We start from the raw sequence: 23,141 nt of genomic DNA on the forward strand, positions 1-23,141 counted from the left end.
TATTGTTTCTTTTTTGTACGATGATGACATCTTCTTCTCTATTCTTTTTTCCCCTCAATCTTTTGTGTGTCAAAATCGGGTGCTAATTATATCATGGGTTTCATACAAATTTAAGCATTTTTGTATGACCCATTTTCTCACCCAACAGCAAAAATATTTTTTCAACGAAAAAAAATCGTCGATGCTTAGATATTTCGAAAAATAATGATTGCAAAACAACTGAGAAGGTGTAAAATGCATTTTTAAACACTTTTTTCAATCATATGTGATCAAATGAAGATACCATGGTTTTTTATTTTATTTTTTTATTTTTTATTTTAATGTCGATGGGGACTTTGCACAGAGTCGAGGGACATAAACTTCAAAAACTATTTGCAACGGCCTTAAAAAAAAACATTGGGATCAAATTTTCACATTTTTTTACTAAAATTTAAAAAGACACATTTATTTGCTTTTGCAATCAAGTTTTGCTCATCCGACGGATTATTTGGATATCACTTTCTTTTTTTAATAAATATTTTTGTCCTATAAATTAATTTGAAATATTATTTTTGTTTGAATTCAAAACCAATCCATTTCTAAACATCATAAAAAAATCTGACAATTTCACTCAGGTCAGATGGGGCCTAATCTCACATTTTCACACGGCAAAGTTTATTAAACCTGTTAAGGAGCTATTACACTACGGCAAACAAACAAACAAACAAACTCACACTTTTTCACAGTTAGCCAGTTTGCCTACTTTGTTTGTTTGCCTGGATTTGTTTGTAGTATAAACGCCAGCCTGCATACATTTTACCTCGTTTGCGAGTTTGGCAAACTGTCAAACACGAAAAAGAACGAGCTTGTTTGTTTGCGGTAGTGTAATAGCTCTTTCCTTGTCCATCTACAAAAAGTGACAGGTCATTTTCCGACGTGCAAGGGTAGTGGTGCAAAAGATGTTCCGCCGAATAATCCATATTATGATTTTTGTTTTCCTTTTAACCGATCTTTCGTGCGTGAGAGAGGAGAGCCATGTTTCCTTCGGATTTTTTTCTCTTGATGAACGTTCAAAGATTTTCTTTTGATGATAATTCTTCCATCGCTGCCGAAAATAAAGCTCGTTGTAAAAAATCAAGAAGTGTGTCAAGAAATCGAGGAACAAAATTGTATTTTCTTATCGAAATCGAGGAACAAAATTGTATTTTCTTACAAAATTCAACATTAGAGCAATTCTCTACGAAATCGGTCTTTTTTCTTCAATTTTAATTTTTGTATTTTTTAATCCGACTGAAACATTTTTGGTGCCTTCGGTATGCCCAAAGAAGCCATTTTGCATCATTAGTTTGTTCATATAATTTTCCATACAAATTTGGCAGCTGTCCATACAAAAATGATGTATGAAAATTCAAAAATCTGTATCTTGATTTTTTGATCAATTTGGTGTCTTTGGCAAAGTTGTAGGTATGGATATGGACTACACTGAAAAAAATGATACACGGTAAAAAAAATTTGGTGATTTTTTTATTTAACTTTTTATCACTAAAATTTGATTTGCAAAAAAACACTATTTTTAATTTTTTTTTATTTTTTGATATGTTTTAGAGGACATAAAATGCCAACTTTTCAGAAATTTCCAGGTTGTGCAAAAAATCATTGACCGAGTTATGAATTTTTTAATCAATACTTATTTTTTCAAAAAATTGAAATATTGGTCGCAAAATTTTTTCAACTTCATTTTTCGATGTAAAATCAAATTTGCAATCAAAAAGTACATTAGTGAATTTTTGTTAAAGTTTTCAAGTTAAATCCATATTTAGGTGACTTTTTGAAAATAGTCGCAGTTTTTCATTTTTTTTAATTAGTGCACATGTTTGCACACTTTTGGAAAAAATATTTTTGAAAAGCTGAGAAAATTCTCTATATTTTGCTTCTTCGGACTTTGTTGATACGACCTTTAGTTGCTGAGATATTGCAATGCAAAGGTTTAAAAACAGGAAAATTTATGTTTTCTAAGTCTCACCCAAACAGCCCACCATTTTTTATGTCGATATCTCAGCAACTAATGGTCCGATTTTCAATTTTAATATATGAAACATTTGTGAAATTTTCCGATCTTTTCGAAAACATTATTTTTAAAATTTTCAAATCAAGACTAACATTTTAAAAGGGCGTAATATTGAATGTTTGGCCTTTTTGAAATGTTAGTCTTGATTTGAAAATTTTGAAAATAATATTTTCGAAAAGATCGGAAAATTTCACAAATGTTTCATATATTGACATTGAAAATCGGACCATTAGTTGCTGAGATATCGACATAAAAAATGGTGGGCTGTTTGGGTGAGACTTAGAAAACATCAATTTTCCTGTTTTTAAACCTTTGCATTGCAATATCTCAGCAACTAAAGGTCGTATCAACAAAGTCCGAAGAAGCAAAATATAGAGAATTTTCTCAGCTTTTCAAAAATATTTTTTTCAAAAGTGTGCAAACATGTGCACTAATTTAAAAAAATGAAAAACTGCGACTATTTTCAAAAAAGTCACCTAAATATGGATTTAACTTGAAAACTTTAACAAAAATTCACTAATGTACTTTTTGATTGCAAATTCAATTTTACATAAAAAAATGAAGTTGAAAAAATTTTGCGACCAATATTTCAATTTTTTGAAAAAATAAGTATTGATTAAAAAATTCATAACTCGGTCAATGATTTTTTGCACAACCTGGAAATTTCTGAAAAGTTGGCATTTTATGTCCTCTAAAACATATCAAAAAATAAAAAAATAAAAATAGTGTTTTTTTGCAAATCAAGTTTTAGTGATAAAAAGTTAAATAAAAAAATCACCAAATTTTTTTTACCGTGTATCATTTTTTTCCAGTGTAGTCCGTATCCATACCTACAACTTTGCCGAAGACACCAAATCGATCAAAAAAATTCCTTCAAAAGATACAGATTTTTGAATTTTCATACATCATTTTTATATGGGCAGCTGCGAAATTTGTATGGAAAATTATATGGACAAACTAATGATGCAAAATGGCTTCTTTGGGCATGCCGAAGGCACCAAAAAGTTTCAGTCGGATTAAAAAATACAAAAAAAAATCGAATGACCGAAATCCTAGAGAACTGCTCATTATAAAGAAATTCGAAAAATAGCGAATCGAAAACTATTCAATAAATTTTCCTAAAATTTGTATTTAAATGCGTATTTGAAATCATTCTAAAACATTTTGTAAAATATTTGAACTAATGTGCACAGCAACGCTGATTTTTTTTGTTTTATAAAAAAGACTTAGATCCAAATTGAGTTTAAACTACTAACACAAATACTCCACTCGATGGTGGGAGTGAGGGGGCAGAGGTAGGTGGGGGAGGGGAGCGTCACTGGGGGGCGAGAGAGGTGGTGCCAAGTTGTGAATTTTTATATTGCTGGTTGATGAAAATAATAAAACTGGAAAAAATCAATGCAGTACACAGTTTTTTAAAGCGAAAAGAATGGACACACAACACACTGAACTCCCAAAGATAGAGCATTTTAGAAATAGATAAAACAATTAGAAAGAGAGAGTAGCTTGATGTACGCACATGGAAAAATTTTTTAGTAATGGTGGGTACCAGGATAACAAATGTTGCATATAGGGGGAAATTTCGGAGTGTATACACATATCTTTAGGAATGGGGGAAAGGAAAAATATTTTTTGTCTGAGTTCTCAGCTGATTTGGGTTTAATATGTTGGGAGGGAGTGACAGAATGTAATAAGACTTGTGTGAGCGCAATCTCTCTCTAAGGTATATGACAAGTAGTTGGTTGGTGGAGAGGGCGCACACGGAGGAGATCTCTGGGGAGGGGGATGGGAAGTGGTGTTTGCGAGAGAGATCTGGGCTGAGGGCGAGCGTTACATAGATATTGAAATGAGAAGGATTGAAATATTAGATTTTTGAGTGTAAGGTTAATAAGTGATGGGAGGATTTTTTTATGATTAAAGGGGTGAAGTTAGTTTAAGATTGGTGTTTGTAATATGTGTTTGGTGTAAGTGAGTAGTTTAATGTGTTATTTGATTGGGTATTTGTTATTAAAGATGTAGTAAGCAATTCACTCATATCAGGGATGTGATATCCACTTCCACTACATAAAACGAAACACCGCTTGCACTTGTGTTTTAAATTCCAATTTATTTTCCTATTTGACGTTCTTTCATTTCTTCTGGTAATATGCTCGAATTATCTTCCTTTTTTTTTTCTCTTTCTCTTGTTTGTTAATGACTGATTTGGTTTTGGTAGGTATTTTTCCCGTTTTCCTCTAGCACTGCACTTAGCTATTCATTCTTTCCTTTCCTTCTCGTGTGGGAGATTTCTTCACTCTTCTTTATGTTTTGGTTTTCTTTTTTTGTTTTCTGTGGGTGTAATCAATTGTTTCTATTAATGTTCTATAACTTTCTTTTTTGTTTGTTGTTAAGAGTAATTTTTGTTTGTTTGTTTGGTTGTTGGTTTAAACATTGTTCAATCTGCTTGCTTAGGTTATATTTGTTTGTTTTGTTTTACTCAAAGACTTCCTAACATTCATTTAGTTCTGATAAATTGTTGTTGAGTGAGTGTGTTGAGTGTTGTCACGGTCGGGGGTGTCGTTTCTGTCTTCTTTTATTTGTTTTCTTTTGTAACTCTCTTCGCTACACTGGCTTATTGTTTGGTAGTTATTATCGAGTAATTGTAATGTTTTGTTTGTTGGTGGTAGAATTTATGTTTTGTTTTTACTCTCTCTCTTCCCACGCTCGCGTGAAAAGTTTTCTATTGTGTGTATGACATTTGTTTGTGTGTTGATTGAAATACAAGTTTTACACGGTTTTAAGGTTCTACTCTGAAAGAAATTGTTACCCATCTCCCTCTCTTCGCACAGCTTCGAGCTTTTTTTTCTATTTTTCTGTTTGTTTAGGGTAGTAAGTCTAGAAAGATGACCTCTACCTTTTTTGTTTCAGAATCTTTGCTAAGTTTTCGCTAGTAAACCTCTCTCAATCAATAAAAAAGTTACTCACATCAACATATCATTAGACGACTCTTTTTTTTCTTGTAAAAAAATAAAATCTACAATAAATCCTCAAATGATGCTATCAACAACAACAGAGTTTCGTCTGTTTTTTTTTATAAAGAGATAATCGCGCGCGTGTGTTACACGCTCAATAAATATAGGCAATTGTGTAGCGTAATCGTGTGTGTGTGTGTCTGAATGTGTATTCAGTGTGAAGGTGTGTGTGAAGTTGAGAGGGCGAGATTTCTCTCTCCCTCTCTCGCTAGTCAGGTATGGTGATTTTCACAAAAGTACAGCGTTTTTTCCACGTATAAAAACTACCGACCAAATGATTTCTTGTATTTTGTTGTTTTTTAAGGTTTAATTTCAGGAGATTGGGATTAGAAAAATTGTGTGTGTGTGTGTGTTTCTGTGATTCTGTCTCGTTTGGGTTCGTTCTGATGATTGATTCTGTTGCTTTTGTAAGTTCAAATTCTGTGAAGTTGAGTGTGAATACGATTTAAAAAGTCGATGCAATTGTTTCACTGAACTCTTTTTGTATACACTCGCTTCCTCTAAATCTCTTCTCCAAGTGGGGTTTTTGGCAACGGTTGGTTTGTATTGAGTAGGTTTTAAAGGTTTTTTGTTTTGTTTGTTTACTTTGCTTGAAAATGTCTCTAATGAATAACTATTCTGGCTCTATTTTGCTTTATTTCGGTATATACTGGTGAATTGTGTGAATTTGAGACACTATTTTGTTTCGCTAAACATTCAGATCAAAATGGATTGCGTTCGATACTTTGAAGTCGTAATAACTGCGTGTGTTTTGCTGTTTGTTTTGGGACTTGCGATTATATGATTTTTAAGCTGAAGTGAAAGTTGCCCAAATGTGTGTGTGATCGGTTGGTTTTGAGTAGGAGTAAGAAAACGGTTTCTCTTTGGTTAGTATTTAGCGTGTATTACTAACACTTCGACTTTTGTTACTGATCTTTTTTTTTTGGCGTGTGTAAAATTCCACTAAATGTTGCGTTCGTCGTAGTAGAACTTGGGTGCTGGCGCCACATAACTAATTTTTTGTAACTATGTGTTTGTTTGTGATTCTGGGAAAGTTAAGCGATTTCGTTTAGATATTTTTAATATATACGACTGGAATAGGGGGCTTGAATTAGGCTTAACGGTTAATTCTTCTGTTATTTTTTAATGAAAACTTTCCTTCTTCCTTCTAACAACTAATATAAAGTTGACGGCAGTGATTGAAGACCAGATTCGATTGGCCTCGTGTGTTTTTATCCTGGTAATATGCGTGAATTTTTGTCGACTAACTTTTCTGATTTTTCTTAATTATTGCAACAAATATAACGAGCATTTTTGCTGAAACTTTCAGTATGAAGAGCACTCGAAATTATCATCGTTAGTAAGAAATTTTCACCAAACAGACCTCAAACTGCTTTGTAGCTTGAAAATAACAAAAACACAACAAATCGTGGAGAAATGTTAATTGATCAAGTTTTTAGCAGAACTAGTTTTTTTTAAAAGGAATAAACAATATAATTTCTTCAATTCGTGCATAGTTTGCAGTTTATTTTTTATTCGTTTCTCATGCTCTCTCTCTCTCTCAAAAGAATATTGCATCAGCGATGGTAGTGTCTTTGTGGAACGAGTTTTACTCATCACTCTCTGAGAAAATATAATCAAGACTAAGAGAGAGGAAGAGCTCTCTTTTTTGTTTCACGAGATATCGCTTTAAACTTTCTTCTTCCACTCTTTTTACTTCCTTCTTCGGAGTCTTGATGAATAGAATTTCAATCGGCACTCTCAGAGAGAAAAACAACACAAGGGAGAGGGAAACTCTGTTTCTCTTCAACGAGATATCCCTTTTCACTTTTGCTCACAGCGTTAGAAGAAAAGAGTTTCACTCAGGGATGGAATAATCATGAAAAAATCGATTTCGCTTGCGAACTTTCCTCACTCGCGAAAGAGAGAGGAGGCAAATCACGCAAAAGAAAATCGCACCGGAAATTCTCCAAGAGAATCAATCTGCTGATGATTTACTGTGAATTTCTTGTCAGCACCACTGAAAAATATTTATTCCACTGTGTTTACACACATTGCCCATCTACAAAATGTGACAGGTCATTTTTCGACGTGTGACGTTACGCTTGCAAGTGTAGTAGTGATAATGATGTTCCGCCGAATAATCAAGATGATGATTTTTTAGATTCTTGTTACCGATGTTTCGTGCGCGAGAGAGGAGAGCTGTTCTCTTTTCGGATTTATTCCCTTGATGAACATCCAAAGATTTCTTTTGATGATGAATATTCCATCGCTGGTTTCACTCATCATCACATTCTGAGAGAAATAAAACGCGAGAATATTTTCTTTACGAGGTATCGATTAAATGAAAGATGATTTTCATCCGGTTTCATCCGGCACTCTCTGAGGGAATTAGATTGAAAGAGAATGAAACTTTTTTTTCTCTTTGATGAAAAATCTTCATCGAAAGAGTTTCACTTGGCACTCACTGAGGGAAAAAAAATCTTAGGAGACCGAGTCTCTTTTCTCTTTTGTGCGAAAAATTGGCAAAATGTTGATCTCACTAATATATTCAGACAGTTCAAATATTAAATACTCATCGATGGACATTTGAAATTTTGATTGAGATTTTCGATGTAATTTGTCATTCACCAACGCTGTCACTAATACATGCACAGCTTAAACGTCAGATAAAAAGCTAATTTTCTCTTTGGCGTTTACACCGAGAGAAAACGCAGAACGCAATTAATAACAAACTGCAAAACAGACCAAAATGGGAAAATTATTTTTTCATGTTATTTTTGAATTAAAAAATTGCTTGTATTGGAAAATGTTAGCGAAAATAAAATGTTCAAAGTTTCCATCTCATGCCACCCATCAAATTATCAATCGTCAGAATTAAAAAAAAGTATTAAAACATTGGGTTTTCTTTTTTTGGTTTTCTATTTTGTTTCCAAATTTCACTCATTTTCTTATTTAGATTGTATTCCAATTATTTCGCTTTCAAATTTCGTCAGTTAAGATTTTCTTCCATTATTGCTTGTTTGAAGGTTTTTTTTTCTTTAAACTTTCTCACTGCACCTCTTCAAGTAGTTTAGAAGTTCGATAATATTTGTAGTTTAAAACTCTTCCTTCCCTTGCACGCTTATAGTGTGAATGTGCTTTCACTGCCCTTATTTATGTGTTGAAAGTTCTTCAAGTTCGAACGAACGATGCCTTACGAGCTAAGTTTGACTGCGCTAAGATGACTTTTAAACATCCAGTTTTTTTTAGTTTTATCTACAATCTAAGATTTTTAAGTCTAAGATGTCCCTAAATCCTTACCTGCTAGGTTTAATTGGTGTAAAGTAAAAATTTCCGGTTGAAAATTAACTGAAAGGTAATACTTTTTGGGGCGATGCTTCAACTGTTGGCTTTTTTTTGGTGTAAAATCAAAACAAAAAATCTTATTTATCAAAATCAAATCAGATGGGGATCCGACAGCAACCCAAGATCTCTTAACCAGTGTAAATGTTTGTTATCTCTCTCTCTGTCTTGCTTCTGTTTAACTATAAATGTTTTTTTATTAACTATATGTTGTCTTTATAAGTACTTGTCAAATTTGATTTTCACAGTAAATGAGCTATATTTTCCCAAAACACCACAAGTGTTTTGCTCGAAGAAAAACTTTCCTGCGCTGCCCCCACCCAATTCTATCCCTTTTGCTTTCATTCAAACTTTGTCTTCTGTTGTTGTTTTTTTGATTGTTCGTTCTTGCCATTGTCCTTTCGTGTTTGGTTTTGTGTTACTTTTGTTTTTTTTTGTTTTGTTTGTTACTCCCGCTAAAGTCTTTCTTTGATCAACGCTTTGGTGTTTAAGAATTTGTCTTGTTTTGAGTTTTGTTCTTAGGATTAAACTATTTTTTATTTGTTTTGTTTTTGTTTGCAATTTGCTGATCGTTATATGATAACTTTCATTAACTTTATTAACAGATACACTTAGTTAGTTTTACCTGAAAAAGTACTTGTTTTTGCTTACGACTAAATTTTCGGTTATTTCCTAACACGTCCCTGTCCACACACTTCCCGCCACGCACTTCTTACCCTCTTTTTTTGTTTTCTTTCCACCTTTCCTCCTCTTTAAAATAACCTGTAATAAAATTATGTTAATTTCATGAGTGTGTCTGTGTCTTCTTTCGAATATATAATCCGCACTTGAGCAAGGGCATCTTATATATTGGCGAAAGAGAGATATTCGTAATTAATTATATAGTAAATAATCAGTTTTTTGTTTGTTTACCTTTAGAGTGTTGCATTATTTGCACCTAACACATTTAGATTAAGTATTTTACTTGTTTTTTTTTGTTTTGTTTTGCTCTCCGTGTAATCGCAACGCTTCTAAAATTGTGTTTTACTTTTATATCACCTCTAAAATTGTTGTTTGGTTTAATTTACGTGACTCTGTGAGTGTGTTCTTTACTGCTTTTTTTTGTTGTCTCTATTAGCATTTACGGTTTCTACTAAGAACGCGCCCGAGTTTCGCTTGTTCAATTGATACTGGTTTGATTTCATTCTTCCTTCTTTTGTTGCTGTTGTAAATGTTTGCCCTTCTAATAATGTTCAAATGTGTAGAGTAAGGTGTTCTTATACCAGGTTGACTTGTCTAGTGCCTTCTACACCAGGTAATAAACAGCCGAAATGGAGACACAAAAAATACAGTCTTGAACATGTTAATTTTTGAAAAGTGTTTTTTCTTTCGAACCTGGTTCGAGTTGTGGTTTGTTTGGAAAGACTAAAAATTACAAAAGCAAGGTAAAGCGTAAGCAAACGATGTTCATGAATAAAATAAAAAGTATAAGAAACATGCTTATTATTCTGATATTCATTTCGATTTTAAGACCATACTGAAGTTCATGATAAAGACCTTTGCTTCAAAATTTTGTTATTACCTTAACATCGTGTTTAATTCTCCAACAATTCCGAATGTTTAAACACTTAGATTGATTAAGTGATTTCTTTATTATTAATTTTCCAATTGTTTTTAACAAATTGAATCAAAAATTTGATGAATATAAAAAAATCTTACCAATTTATTCAATTCTTCAATATTATCACTGCAAAATTGAAAATTGAGCTTAAACTATAACCTTCTGTAAATTTGCATCTCTTATATATTTGTCCCTTTTATATCGTTTTTTTACTCTCTTTTAAAATCTTTCAATAAGCAATCCAACGGTCAATTCGAATGATCTGAAACTCACCACGGCCATTCCAAATTCACCACAGCTCGTTTACATGCGTTTGACAGTTGCCTGAAGCTGTTTGCACGCACACTATCAAGGATTGAGTGCGGTACGCGCGTTCATAACTAGATGGCTCTAGTGTGCAGTAATTGATGAATGTTTGATAAAGCTGCTCGAAGATTTACATCTGTTTGTCTGTGGTCGATAATCTTTTTCCAAAACCATCATTCAATATTTTAACGCTCAATTTGAATGAATTGGATCTGGGTGAAAAAAGAGAGAATGCGTAACGTGATTTTCGAATCATCCCACTTTGTTTACATCAAGAAAGTACGAGGTTGTTCAAGCACAAGTATGACTTTTTTCTTGCACAACAATCGTCTGTTTTGAAATCTGGTGCGCGTGTTTTTTTTCAAGTTCGCGATTCAATACCTTTCAATATGAAGTATTTTGCGAGGTTTTACAGATACACCAAACGTCGATCGTTTTAAAGAGGATTTTTCCAGTTTCTGGGAGACGAAGATCGGCGTTGAAAGTGTGTGGCGTTCTGCGAAGTCGATTCGGAACAACATGTGAGCGAGAGCTCCCGAATGTGATTTTTTTTATTAGAAAAAAGAGCCGTGTCCACAACCCGGGTGGAATCAATTGATGAAGACGACCTCCGGATTGGCACAACCATCCAGAAGAGGATTCAATGGAGGAAAAATGGCTCGACGGCGAATAGACCCCCCCCCTAAAGTATCCACGTGGTTTATGGATGTTCTCTTTACAACGATCTTGAACGACTTCAATACTTGCTTTTTCTAGCGAACAGTAATGTCCGTTTCTTTCAAAGGTACACGCCACGCGGCATTTCAGAATGTACCATAGACATTGTTGCCAGCGATTTTTGGCACTTTTAGTGGCGTACCTGGCAACAATGGCAAGCGATTCGAAGAAGAAGATGAACAAAAACAAAACGCGCAGTATGGGACTTGACAGCGCGCTTTTGCCGAAAGTGCGGCACGTCGTTTCGAGGCTGGAATGCCGCGTGTCTTTTTGGGTAATACGCGCAACAAAATGGTTCCGCTTTTATGCCCCAATATTCACCCGCCCGATTTACACCAAACACATTGTGTGGATTTAAAGAGGAATGATTTACGTCTGTGTATAAAGAAGTACAGTAAACAGACGTAAATTTATTTCGAAATACATCAATGTATCGTTCAGTTTGATTGATCGAAAATTCACCACGACCATCTAGAAACTCAGCACGTTTGACAGCTGACTGAAACTGGCGGTGCGCGTGTTCACAACTAGATGGCTCTAGTAAGGAATGATTTTTGATTAATGTTAAGTGATTTACGTCTGTTGGTCTGTTTAATGGTCACAACATGTAGGGGGAGAGGGGGTAATATGCACCCCCGGGGCAAAATGCACCCCCTGCTTTTCTCGGTATTTGGAAGAATTTTCCGGGGGAAAAATCATAGAAATTGGAGGCTTAACACTGCTAAACCATGCTGGACAAATTTGAGCATCGTGGTATAAAAACAGCTTAAGTTATTTGCAAAACTTTAAAATGTTGTGTTTTGATCTAATTTTCATTGAACTTTCATTATGATTTTTGCACAATATAAAAAGCATTTATTTTTATTGTAAGTGTTGAGGTATATAGTTTTTGCCATAATCTTCATTATTGTGTAGATAGATGAGTCCAAAAACATCAAAAAATGCATTTTTAATTAAATTTTCTGCAAAAAGCGTGGTCGGGGCAAAATGCACCGCTGTGAAGCTCCTTTGTAAAAACAGCGGTGTCATCTAGTGGTGACTAGTGAAAACTGCTTTTAGCCGGTGCATTTTGCCCCATGTTGTGGTGCATTTTGCCCCGTTGTTGTAGTGCATTTTGCCCCAATGTTGCGGTGCATATTGCCCCGCATTGTTGTTTGAAATGAATCAAAAATATTTTTAGAAATCTGTTATTTTTAAACAATTTTGAGGTTTTTAAAGACTTTTTTCACTTGGATGACGTTGAATAATAGTTATTTATGAACATCTAACGAAATTCTTTCACAGAAATGCTGTTATGGATGAGAAATCACAGTTTTCCCTTAGGGGGTGCATATTACCCCCTGTCCCCCTAATGTTTTTTTTTAACTGTGAATAATCGTAATAACGTAATAATCATGTTGTGCCATTTTGAATTTTTCGACGTTGGTTCAACCAAATTTGAATTTATATATTTGTTGGCAGTTATTTTTCATGGGTATTTTTCATAGTTATTTTCACAGTTATTTTGTTATAGTTCCTTCTACAATCATCGTATCGTATTGCTATGTTCTTAGAACTTTATAATTTAGCTCTCAGCGTTTTTTTCATGTTATTTTCCACTTGGAGAAATTGTGTAAATTTCCACCGTTTCAGCTGTCAAATTACAAAATCAGAATTCAGTTTATTGTATTTTTCCATTGTCAAGATTTGTTTTCAAGTTAATGAAAATTTGAGTAAACAAAATAGTACAACTTATTAAAAATAACTTACCTTTAAACCGATAACCCAAGCGGAGCTACGAAACCAACCAAAGTAAAAGCAGTTTCACCTTCCAAACCGTGCTTGTGCGTGTATGCGTGCGTTGAAACTTTTTCATATTTTTAACAAATATTGCGTGAAATTAAATTGCGTAGTGAAAAAAAAAAATGATAAATTGCCAATTTTGATTCCATTCTCGTGTTTGTGGACAACTATTCTGTTGTGTTGGTGGTTTGATAAGTTTTGTACTTTTTTCTTTAAAACTTATTTGAATATACTGCAAGGCGCGTACCTCTGACAGTATTCGCCAGACAGAGTAGATTGTGAGAGTGGTCGGTCAGATTTGTCAGTTTGTATATTTCTGTCGAAGTTTTTTTAAGTCATAATTCAAAATTATAATTTGATCGGAAAGTCTGAGAAATCGAAAAGTTGAGTTAAAGTGCCATGCGTCTCTACAGAATAACTCTAAACAGAGTTGTTTGAAGGAGTAGCATGTTAAAATTAAAAATTTCTCAAAAAAAGTCTCATAGTCATTAGGGTGATCCAATCAAGGCGAACGAAAAGAAGACACGAAACAAAAGGAGGTTCTTTCTGCTCTACAACCAATAAAAAACCAAAATCATACAAATCATACAGTTCAGAACAAAGTGTAATGTGTGTGTTTTTCATTCTCGCATATTTTTCTTTTGCTTTGACATTTTCAACATACGAAACTAGTACGATCACATTGAAATTGATGAAGAAAAGCTTGCTTTTCTGCTGCTCGATTTTCTTTCGGTGTAGCTCGCATGAGAAAACAAAACAAAACTTTGTTCTATCGCTCTCAATTAGTTAATCTGGTTCGTAACAAACAGTTCGCTTTGTGTAACATTGACTAAAATTTGCATTTAGGGAGGGGGAAAGGAAAAACAATAAATTGGCGTTTACCTAATACTTGTTCCGTTTGTTTTCTTTCAGAAAACCAATCTCTCTCAGAGAAGTCGCTAGCAATGTTTGATAGAGAATAACAACGCACGCTTGGCTAAATACGTGTCGCGAAAGCATAATACTAAATTTCACTAAGATTTGCTGCTAAGAAAGGCATCATTGATAAAGGAAAATTGTAGCAGAAAGTTGATTTTATTTCTTGAAGGACGGTGCGTCTCCATCGAAGTGGAGACGCATGGTTGTTCAACCATAAAACTCGTCAAATCAAGAACTAAAATCAACTTTTCGATACAATGTGCTAATTGTAACAAGTAATCTCACCCGATTGAAATATGCTTAGAAAAGATACTGAAAGAAACGGCGTCCGAGTCACGTTTGTGTGTGTGTTAAAATGTGTAAATGTATGTTAATTGTTCGAATCACGCGGGCATTTTTTTAAACCTCTTCTCTCAAGTCATACAATTGGACTAAATAATTTAAATAATAAAAAGCGGAACACATTGTTTGTTTTTTTCTCCTTCTGGTTTGTTTAAACTCGTTCGCCTTAAGATTTTCTTTTGTTTTCTGTTTTTAAAGTTTCTTACGCGTTAAGTTTATATGTATATCAATTTGATTCGTACTAACTTTCTGAATAAAGTGTTGTTTTTTTGTTTTGGTTTACTTTTTATCAACCATTTTGTTATTATCTGTCCTATAATTTTCTTCTTCTGTTTTTTTTTTGCTTCGACTAAACCTCTATCGCGATACGTACGTACACAAGTGAAAGTTTGCTTTTGCTTCATACTCTCTCAGTTTGTTTTAATTTTAATTAATGTTTTTTGTTTGTTTGTTTTACTCTCTTCGATATTATTACCTAGAACTAGTAGACTTCACAGTTTGACTATAATTACTAGCAATTTCTTTTTGTTACTCTCCCGTTCCTTCTCTCTCTTTTTTTGCTATTAACTTCTTAACTGTTGCTTTGCTTTTCTTTGTTTTGTAGGTTTTTTCGAGTGTAGAAAAATGTGTGTGTGTGTGTTGACAGAATCCATGTGTGAGTGAGTGTGTGTTCGACGACGATTGAAGCGTATTTGGACCACGCGTGGCGGCACGTCACGTGGCGATCGCCACGCGTGTAATTTCGTGTAATTCTGTGACTGTGTCTCTGTGTGTAAGTTTTTGTTTTGTTTTTGTAACAGTAGTAGTTAGTAGTAATAGTACGACGACGACGACGACGTTGACGAGGAGGGATGGATGTGTGCCGAGGACGACGATGGCAACGACGACGTCAGGCCCTTAAGAGTAGATGGTGATGACTTCTCGGCCGCCGCCCCGCACCATCAGTACTCGCTCCAGACCCTCGGTTAGGACCTCCAGGAATTCCATATCTAGTGAAGATTGGGAGTTAAGGATTTTTATGGTGGAGAACGGTGGCATATAAATCAAAGTAAATTGGGTTTTCTGATCAAGATAATATAAGTTATTTAAATGAGAAAAAAATAACACTTCATCAAGGGCCTTAAATTCTGATTGCCCGAAATCCTCCCCTTCACCCGCTAACACTACACGGAGGTGACGCAAAAAGAGGTTTCTCTGTATTCCATCCCTAACTCAGACTATACATAAACCTTGCACATTTTGGCGTGTGATTGATGCATAATACTCAGCATTTGAAAAAAATGAAATTGAGAATTTCCATATAAATGATAATCACATAATCATAATCAATGACCCTTGGGGGGCTCCGAAATAGGTGATTGTACTATTTTTTAATGTCAGTCATAAAATTATCAATAGGTATTTAAAACAGAAAAGGTGCCAACATATCGTCAGCTGTGTGCTATCTTGTGACATAGACCATTTTGGTCGAAAATGAGTTAATGATGACGTTTTGCTATACTTAACACACACTACAAGATGCTTTAACCTGATTTTGGAAACTCACTTCCGTTTCCCGGATATCGCAATACACACTTGTGACATAGACCAATTTATCATCAAAATGATTGTGCACACTTGTGATACGTCATACATGTTGTTGGGAAATGTGGAAATTTTTTCTTGTTTTTCACAAATTTATGTTACACACATACTTTCTAAAGGCAATGCAACCTTTTATTTATAAAAATATACTGATTAAGTCGATTAAACCATTGATTTGAGCTTATTAAGTATGTATGAAAATTCTGTGCACGTAGTACAATTTTACTTTCGAAACACACTTGTGACACGTACTTTTCAGATTTTTGTTTACATTATTTACTGTATCTTTTAATTGGTGTAACCAAATTAGTTGAAACTTGGAGCGTTTGTTAAGCGATAGTATACGAACCGATTGCTTCAAAAAGTTTGGCTCTATCATTCATAGTTTTGAAATTATTTACCAACAAACTTTAAAAATCGATTTTCTCGAAAAGTACTAAATGGTCGTTGTCACAAGATAGCACACAACTGACGATATGTTTGACTACAAATAACTAGATAATCTTGAAAATTTATATTTAAAACTAAATTTATTTTGTCATCAAAGAACGGGCGCTAGAGCGTCCAATTTCCCGGAGTTACAAAATTCCCGGGAAACGGGAAATTTGAAACTTATCGAAAAAATATCTGAGCCTGGTTCTGATTAATATTTTACAACAAAATTGTTTAGAATAGCAATTTAAATGGTCAAAATAAGTGTGAGGATCAATTAGTGCATTGAGTGCTAGTAAAAATACATACAATTTCAAGAAAATATTTAAATTTTCTAAATTTATAAGCTGTCTTTTAATTCATTTAAAATATATAATATTGATAACTGTTTTCAGTTAAGAAGTATGTATTTATTTTTATTCTCAGAGTTGGAACAGTGAGTTTAATCAATGCTCCAAAACCATAAAATTGCTTTTAAATTTGTCTCTGTGATCAGTTAGAGAAAATATGTTAAAGAATAATATTGATAATTAAGCTGAAATTAAAAAATAGTTCAGTAATTATGTTTATCATGGCAAAAAAATTAGATGAAATAAAAAATGCATGAAATCTGTTTTTCATGGCAAGTATTTTTCAGATAAAATTTTACTGGTTTGAGCGCATAAATAAAAATATAAGCATTACATATCCCTCAAAAATCTGGTTTTTACTTGAAATACAATTTTTATGCAATTTTAAACGAGTTTTCGAAATATGTTTGCCTTTTTCGGGCACCTTTTATATAATACGAACTAATTTTAAAGTTATAAAAGTATATTTTCATTCAAAAATATCGTAATTTTTGTTGCCCAACAGATGAACTATTCCCAGTTGTGATTGCTTCACAAATTAATATCATCTGAAATAAACCTTGATATGTAGTTTTCAGACAAGTTCAGACAAGTTCTATAAGAGTAGTAAATTGAATTTAATATAATAATATTGAGATCTTTCATTTTTTTTTTGTAAATTAAAAAAAATGTACCGAAAAGTATAGAAAATGTATACTTCCGCTTGAATTTCGGGAATTCCCGGGAATTTTACAAATTTCCCGGGAAACGGGAAAAATATTTTTTCGGGAAATCCCGGGAATTCCCGGGAATTTTTTTCCCGGGACGGGAAATTGGACGCTCTAACGGGCGCTCAAGTGGCAGAAAGTTCAAGGAGTTCTAGAAGAGCTTTTCAAAATAAATACAGCATTAAAGTTTGGACCGTTATATAATGAAGTTTAAGCCATACCTTCCAGACTAAAAAATGTCCAACTATATGTTATGTTTGCGTTAATTTGGCTGTAAATCAAAATCCTCAAAATTCTGAAATTGTGGAAACATTTGAAGCTTCTTTAAAATAGGAGTTATTTTAACAATAAAACTTATACTTTTCTTTTGAAATTTTGAAATGCTCGAGATTAATAAAAAAATATTTTCAGCACCATTTGCCTTTTATAAGCATCTTCGTACATTGAAATTTCTCTACGCTTTTTTGAAATACTAGATTTTTGAAATAGGAAAACTGCTGTAAATGTTCACCAATAAAACCAACATTATTTTTCACTAAAAAAAATGTTTTTCAGAGCAAAACATAATCTAAAAACATTAAATCAATAAAAATGAACAAAAATTTCTTATCTTCATATTTTTACCAAATTTTAATAGCATTATTACCATTAAAATAAGTTTCATCGTGAATTGCGCTGGATTTTGAATGATTTTGACGAAATTGGGTACTGCCGCTGCATGTTGTAAAATTATACTTATTGTTATTATTTTTTAATATTGAATAAGGACTTTTTTCTTTTTTCTAATTACACCGAAATGAAATCCAATGCCAAATCAGCTTAATATTGTACGAATCCGGGAAATTTGTTTGCCTATACAATCAGACTTAGAAAATATCAAATTTACTAACAAGTTTTAGCAAAACTCATCAGCATTGAGCATTCAATTGTGTGCATTTATCTGAAAAATAAATTAAAAGCAAACAAAATCCTGCTTTCATTATCGATTTTATTAAATCTTACAAAATATTCAGCTAACATAATTCTTACAATAAATTTTTCAATTCAACCTATCTCATATTAATTTGAAAAATAAATCATAAATAAAACTGTGTTTCTGATTTTAACAATTTAACCACATTTAGGTCTCCAATTGAGTCCTAAAATTGAGCCTAAATTTGGGATATAATTGTTCACAACGATAAAGTTGTCATTTCCTGAGCACAATGACCCTTTGTACGACCGCAAAGGATTCAAAATAGATTTTTAATTCAATTTCAAAAAAATAACTTCTTGGCCCTTCTTGACAGAAAAAGTTCTACTTGACAATTATTTCCAAGCAGATCATAGTTGGTCCATCGTAAAATGCTGTCATGTCGATTTTTTTGCATTAAAATGAAAAAAGTGATGAGAAATGGTTTTTAGTCGTGTTTTTCACAGTTTTACATGAAAATTTACATAGAGCTTTAGGGCCCCAGTGCAATTATACAATCCAAATTCATTGAAGCAATAATTGAAAAATAACAACAATTTAACAAAATGCTTGTAATATTGGGTGGGGCGCCAAATTGATGCTTCGCCAAGGGCGCCGTGGACCCAAGGTACGGCTCTGTCAATGATAATATTCATAAATGCGATGTCACAGAAAAACGTAACGCACCGCGTAAAAAGAGGTTTAACTGTAATCGCAAATAAATCGTTTTCGCTTGCGAACTTTCTTCACCCGTGAAAGAGAGAGGAGGAATAACACGCACAAGAAAATCGCTCCCGAACTTCTTGAAGAAAATCTATTAGCTGAAGATTTTGTTGGGAATCTCTTTGTTAACACCACGTAAATTCCGTAGTAACAGTTCAATAGGGCGAATCTGCGTTTGTAAACAAGCAGTCTATCCCTTTTGCTCAAGTGACAGTTCACGTAAAGTAAGAGGAAGATAGATTGTTTGTTTACAAACGCAGATTTGCCCTATTGAACTGTTACTACGGAATTAATATATTTCGTTTTGTTTACACACATTGCCCACCTACAAAAAGTGACGGGTCATTTTAAGACCTGCAAGAGTAGTAGTGAAATAGATGTACCGCCGAACAAAAGCGATGATGATTTTTTTGAGATTCCTTTTTACCGATCTTTCGTGCGCGAGAGAGGAGAGGAGAACATTCCTTGCCGATTTTCTCTTGATGAACCTCGGATTATTTTCTCTTGGTAATGATTCTTCCATCGCCGGTCTATTTTAGGGACGTCTAATTATTAATTGAACATAATTTCTACGTTGTCACCTGTAAGCAATTCTCGCCGAAAACTGGAAATGGATTTCAATTTTTATTTAATTTTTATTTTACAAAATCTTTCCGGGGGCTTTATTTTAAGACCGAAGAAGCTTGTAAGTTTTTATACAGCTTTCCAAAGTATCTTGGGAAACATTTTTTTGATCGATTTGGTGTCTTCAGCAAAGTTGAAAATATTTGGTAGTACTATTCAGAAAATAAAAAAGTTTTACCACTTAATTTTCAAATGCCGATATCTCAGATATAATTTTTTGATTTTCAATTTTAAAATCTTAACTCTTTGTTTTCTTATTGAAAAATAAATGAAGATTCATATTTTTAAAGTGCCAAAATTTCAATATTCAGCCAATTTTGAATATTAGTTTTGAATTTGTTTTTTTATATTTGTTTCAAGTGAATCAAAAATTTCACAAGGTATTGATTGTTTAACATTTCAATTGAACTATTTATTTTGAGATATCGGCATTAAGAAATTGAGTATTTTAGTGGCTGTGTCTCAGGAATGGAATTACCAATCTTCAATGTTTCTAAAACGAAATTATAGATTTTTTTCCGAAATGGGCACTATTGTAAAAATAACAAAAAATATGAAAATTTCTCAAATCGTTTAAGGCTGGTACAATTTTTTTTGTTTTTGTTGGCCCGAAAAATTCGGGAGCAAATAAAAACAGTTTTTCAAAAAACTTCAAAACTCAAATGTTAATTGAAGTGCAATCAGCTGAAATAAATTTAAAATGCATTCCCCTGCATTGAAAATCATTATTAGCATGATTGGGTTTATTCAAAAATCTTTGGAACTTTTGAAAATTTCGATGAACAGTAATTGGTTAGTTCTCCGCCAACTCAAATGAAAATGGAAATAAGTTGCTCCGAGCCCTCATCGATTTGCGTGAAACTTTGTCCTACGGGGTAACTTTTGTCGCTGTTCTCGAATCCGAGCTCCATTTTCGATGTCTCGTTACGGTGGAGCGGTTTTTTAACATTCGAAAAAAAACGTGTTTTTCACAAATCTGCAGGCTGAAATGGTGAAGGTTTGGAAATTTGGTGCAAAAGGACGTTTTATGTGAAGTTGGACGTCCAATTTGATGGCGTACTAAAAATTCAAAAAAAAAACGTATTTTTCATGGAAAAAATTACAAAAAACAATTTAAAATATTCTGCCATTCTGTTGCTCAATTGTAAAAAATATTGAGTCATGTAATTTTATGGGAAATTTCATGTACCTACTTTTAGAATCTGCAATAACCCAGTAGGGGCAGTTTTAAATTTAGAATAATTTATTCATTTTTAAATTTCGTGTTTTATGGCGGTTCGTCATTCTTGCATACAACTAAAAATTGCATGCAATATATAGGAGAACCTAACAGCACTAATTCTCCATACAAACTTTGGAGAAAAATCATACGGACCTGTCCAAATATTTTTGAACAAAAAAAAAAAACACTGTGCACGTGTCCTTGAGGTCACTTTGAGGTCCTCCAAAGCGTATGATTTCCCTCGAGTTGAGCCTGCGCAAAAATTTCGTTTGTCAGTGTAATCATAAGGGATTTGCCTGTAACCATCACAAGTTATCGCGATTTTACGAACACAAGTTTTGAGAAGAGAAAAGATCAACAGTTGTGTTGGTTCGAGCCGGGATTTGAACCACGAAGTTCATAGAGTTCATGAGTATGGTGCATTTGCACTATAAACATTCGTGGTTCTCACATTCGTGAATTTAATTCACGATTTTGAGAATTGATTTTTTTTTCCGTGTAGGCTATGCGGCTCGGTTAACTTTGAACATGGAATGAGTTTTAATGAATAAGTACATATTAGAAAATTGTAAAAATCTTAGACTTTTTTTTGTGAATTGGATTGTAGTGCTTCTACAGCAATTGATTTAGAAGGTAAACATTCCATGGAGACGCATGGTATTTCACGCTAGTAAATCCTATTTAAAAGCAAAGAAAAATTGAATATTTCAAAAGTATTTTTTGTGAAAAGGATACAGTTGCTCTCGCGCTCCACGTTCGTCTCCTTCGGTGGGCCGGGCAGGTTCAGGATGACGAGCTGCGCGTCGTGCGACTTGTTGACTATGACCTCGTTGAGCTTCACGGCCGTGTGCATTCGTCTCACGTTGGCTTGATCACTGGAAGCGAGACCCCGCCAAAAAAAGCCAATTAGGAATAGGGACTTAAAATAGGTTTTAAAAGGCAGAAGGATATCCATTAGCGCTAATAAAGGATTCAACACCGGGTACTCCGTTATTAGTCGCTTCTTCGTTTTTTTTTGTCCCAAGGATCCTTACCCTCCCTTTCAATCTCAAAACACTTACGGCTTCTTGGGCGATTTGGGCGTTTCGTCCCCGCCGGAGGAGCCCTTCTTGCCGGGCGAGGCCACATTGTTGGCCGTCGGCTGGGGCGGCGGCGGAAGCTGTTCGGAATTTTCATTGTTGTTCGCCGCCCCGCCGTCCTTGTCCTGTTCGCTTTCCTTGGTGTCCTTGTCCTTTTCGGATTCAGTCTGGAGAAGGAGGAAGGTCGGTGTCATATTTCGAGGCAAGGCGGAAGGAATTTGCCACCGGACCGGAGTTTCATTTTTTTTTGGAGGGGAAGAAAAAACAAGAAGAAAGATGATAAAAGTGTGGGAAGGAATTCAATCAATTAGATGTCTTTAGCAGGATTGTGTGATTGAGCCAAAATTGATTGGGTGATTTTTGAGACGACCTTTAACGTTTGACGCGGAAAGGGACATGACCTTTACTTGAATGTCGCCAAATTAGTTTATTATCCATGTATTTTTATGGATTTAATCGAAATTTCAAATATTCGAAAAAAATATGTACACAGCTTACGCACCTCATTCTTTTCCTCGCGGTCGTCATCGTTGAAGATGTCCTTGTTCTCCGAGGGATCCGCGAACCGTACCTTGGACGCCGTTTTGGTGTTGTTCTCGATGTGGTGGTGGTGGTCCACGATGGCTTGAACCTGCAAAAAGGGCAAAACCCCACCAGAAAAAAAGGAAGCAGCAAGAGTTAAGTGCTGAACTCGGAATAAGCTGGTAGAAAATCAAAAAAGGAGAAAAACAAATGAAACAACTAAAGGTGCATAAAAATCCTAAAGAAATGTAAAACATCAGGGAGCGATCAATTATGCAACGGGAGTTTTACGACAACGGCATCATTGAGGGCAATGAAAGTGGCTTTGAGCGGATACTCTCGGTGGCTTTGATGGACGACGTCGCGAAGTAAAACGTAAAAGTACAAAACAAAAGTTAGTACTGTTTTCACAGGTAGTGCGGGTGGAATTTTTATTACTTTACTTTTTACGAACTGACGAGAAATGGTCGCGATGTCGTGATGCGTCGCAGCGGAGAAAGTTTGCCAAGTTTACTTTGGAGTTGGGGCGGAAATTGAGTTTGCTTGTCTGAGATTGCATTCCTTATTTTACCGGGAATTCGCCAGAGGGTAAACATTGAACAAGTGTTGCATTGTTGCACTTTGTAAACTTTTACTTGTTATGAATGTTAACTTAGAATCTGGTTCAGTTTGTTCTTTCGTAAGCGCAGGTATTTCCTGAAATCTTCATTACAGCAATCAGTCCTGATTTCCGAATCCAACGTCTTTTCCATGCTCAATTGGAATTAATTGAGCCTATTTCCCCTTTCTTACATCGACATTTGTGACGAAAGTTTCCGTAAGCTTCCTTCATTGAGATGTTTTATTCAAGTATGGAGTTTGGTGTGTCCGATATTGGAGTTTCCGCAGTGCCCGATATT

The 23,141-nt window shown here is 34.2% G+C and overlaps 1 protein-coding gene across 1 annotated transcript; it reads right to left on the reverse strand.

Moving 5' to 3' along the window:
• Nucleotides 1-13,364: 13,364 nt before the first annotated feature.
• On the reverse strand, nucleotides 13,365-23,042 carry LOC128092697 (solute carrier family 12 member 7-like). Its single transcript, XM_052707041.1, has 5 exons — nucleotides 23,035-23,042; nucleotides 22,223-22,421; nucleotides 21,703-21,887; nucleotides 21,377-21,516; nucleotides 13,365-15,036 (listed from the first exon to the last, which is right to left on the reverse strand). The coding sequence occupies exons 1-5, from the start codon at nucleotides 23,040-23,042 to the stop codon at nucleotides 14,945-14,947; spliced, it is 624 nt and encodes a 207-aa protein (XP_052563001.1). The 3' UTR covers nucleotides 13,365-14,944.
• Nucleotides 23,043-23,141: the final 99 nt, after the last annotated feature.

The sequence above is a fragment of the Culex pipiens genome, chromosome 2 (assembly GCF_016801865.2).
Source record: "Culex pipiens pallens isolate TS chromosome 2, TS_CPP_V2, whole genome shotgun sequence".
Classification (NCBI taxonomy): domain Eukaryota; kingdom Metazoa; phylum Arthropoda; class Insecta; order Diptera; family Culicidae; genus Culex; species Culex pipiens.

What these genes read in the sequence shown, in the direction of transcription:
- LOC128092697 (XM_052707041.1), bottom strand. An exon ending in CCCAAATCGCCCAAGAAGCC is followed by an intron (nt 21,517 to 21,702) that starts GTAAGTGTTTTG and finishes TCTCGCTTCCAG; the next exon opens with TGATCAAGCCAACGTGAGAC. An exon ending in CGTGGAGCGCGAGAGCAACT is followed by an intron (nt 15,037 to 21,376) that starts GTATCCTTTTCA and finishes AATCTTCACTAG; the next exon opens with ATATGGAATTCCTGGAGGTC.